This window comes from Thecamonas trahens (assembly GCF_000142905.1).
Source record: "Thecamonas trahens ATCC 50062 unplaced genomic scaffold supercont1.8, whole genome shotgun sequence".
Lineage (NCBI taxonomy): Eukaryota > Apusomonadida > Apusomonadidae > Thecamonas > Thecamonas trahens.
Genome location: NW_013657672.1, coordinates 139075 through 141052, shown reverse-complemented (window position 1 = coordinate 141052; position 1978 = coordinate 139075). Strand labels below are relative to the sequence as shown.

General features: G+C 60.8%; 1 protein-coding gene across 1 annotated transcript in view; it reads right to left on the bottom strand.

Annotated features, from left to right (window-relative positions):
- Positions 1-1978, bottom strand: part of AMSG_11683 (uncharacterized protein) — a gene marked incomplete at both ends in the record, with an annotated part of 17720 nt that overhangs the window by 7383 nt on the left and 8359 nt on the right. Inside the window, one exon of the mRNA XM_013905768.1 lies at positions 47-1930. Within this exon, the coding sequence (XP_013761222.1) occupies positions 47-1930 (1884 nt within the window). The remainder of the gene's footprint in view (positions 1-46; positions 1931-1978) is intronic.

The window sequence follows — 1978 nt, the reverse complement described above, 5'->3', positions numbered from 1 at the left end:
CATGGTCGACCGTGACGGTGAAGGTCACATTGTCGCCAGCGGTCACCAGTCGTGATCGACTGAGCGAGTCGAACGTGAGGAGGTGGGGCCACCACATCGAACGACTCGCTTGCAACAAGCGTGCATGAGCCAAAGTCAACAGTCGAGGCTGCGCTGATGGCAGTGCCATCGACGTTGACCGGGACGTCAAGAGCACGGACGCGGGTCAGAACCACTACAACGTCACCGGCGTCAAGGACGTTGTCGCCGGTATTGGTGATGGTGCCAAACGCGTACGTCGCCGTGTCGGTTGTGGTTGCCGAGGCTGCTGCACCCAGACTGAGCGCCGAGCCTGAGATCGAAGCCCCGAGCGCAGCAACCTCGGTGTGGACGATCTCGACGCGACCAGCAGCGAGACCAAAGTCGACCGAGACCGTGAGTGGCATCGTGCCCTCAGACAGCACCACGGTCGTGTTGACGTCGGCTGTCTCGCCAACAGCAAGATCCCAGTTGGTCATGCCGTGCTGCGAAAGTCCTGTCTCGGTGAGAGATGTCGACAACGTAGCCATACGCGCCTCGTAGGGGTCATCAACAACAATCGTCTCATTGTCGGCTGCTGCAAGGGTGCGTGCAACAGCAGCCTCCGGCGAGGTGCCATACTCGAGCGCAGATGCGTGCCACGTCGTCTGATGCGGCGAGACAAAGTCTGTCAGCGCCGCGACGTACGTGATGGTGATAGGGCCAGTCCCCAGATCGAACGTCGGGATGAGGACATGGACCGACGCATCACCGGCATTGTTGCCAGATACAACAGTACCAGAGGTGGTGGTGACCGAGCCCGAGAACAGGGCGTACTCGATGTTGAACAGTGACGTAGCATTGAGCGCATACGCCGCCGCCGTCGACGCGCCAGCATGGTCGACCGTGACGGTGAAGGTCACATTGTCGCCAGCGTCACCAGTCGTGATCGACTGAGCGAGGTCGAACGTGAGGAGCGGGGCCACCACATCGAACGACTCGCTTGCAACAAGCGTGCCTGAGCCAAAGTCAACAGTCGAGGCTGCGCTGATGGCAGTGCCATCGACGTTGACCGGGACGTCAAGAGCACGGACGCGGGTCAGAACCACTACAACGTCACCGGCGTCAAGGACGTTGTCGCCGGTATTGGTGATGGTGCCAAACGCGTATGTCGCCGTGTCGGTTGTGGTTGCCGAGGCTGCTGCACCCAGACTGAGCGCCGAGCCTGAGATCGAAGCCCCGAGCGCAGCAACCTCGGTGTGGACGATCTCGACGCGACCAGCAGCGAGACCAAAGTCGACCGAGACCGTGAGTGGCATCGTGCCCTCAGACAGCACCACGGTCGTGTTGACGTCGGCTGTCTCGCCAACAGCAAGATCCCAGTTGATCATGCCGTGCTGCGAAAGTCCTGTCTCGGTGAGAGATGTCGACAACGTAGCCATACGCGCCTCGTAGGGGTCATCAACGACAATCGTCTCATTGTCGGCTGCTGCAAGGGTGCGTGCAACAGCAGCCTCCGGCGAGGTGTCATACTCGAGCGCAGATGCGTGCCACGTCGTCTGATGCGGCGAGACAAAGTCTGTCAGCGCCGCGACGTACGTGATGGTGATAGGGCCAGTCCCCAGATCGAACGTCGGGATGAGGACATGGACCGACGCATCACCGGCATTGTTGCCAGATACAACAGTACCAGAGGTGGTGGTGACCGAGCCCGAGAACAGGGCGTACTCGATGTTGAACAGTGACGTAGCGTTGAGCGCATACGCCGCCGCCGTCGACGCACCAGCATGGTCGACCGTGACGGTGAAGGTCACATTGTCGCCAGCGTCACCAGTCGTGATCGACTGAGCGAGGTCGAACGTGAGGAGTGGGGCCACCACATCGAACGACTCGCTTGCAACAAGCGTGCCTGAGCCAAAGTCAACAGTCGAGGCTGCGCTGATGGCAGTGCCATCGACGTTGACCGGGACGTCAAGAGCAC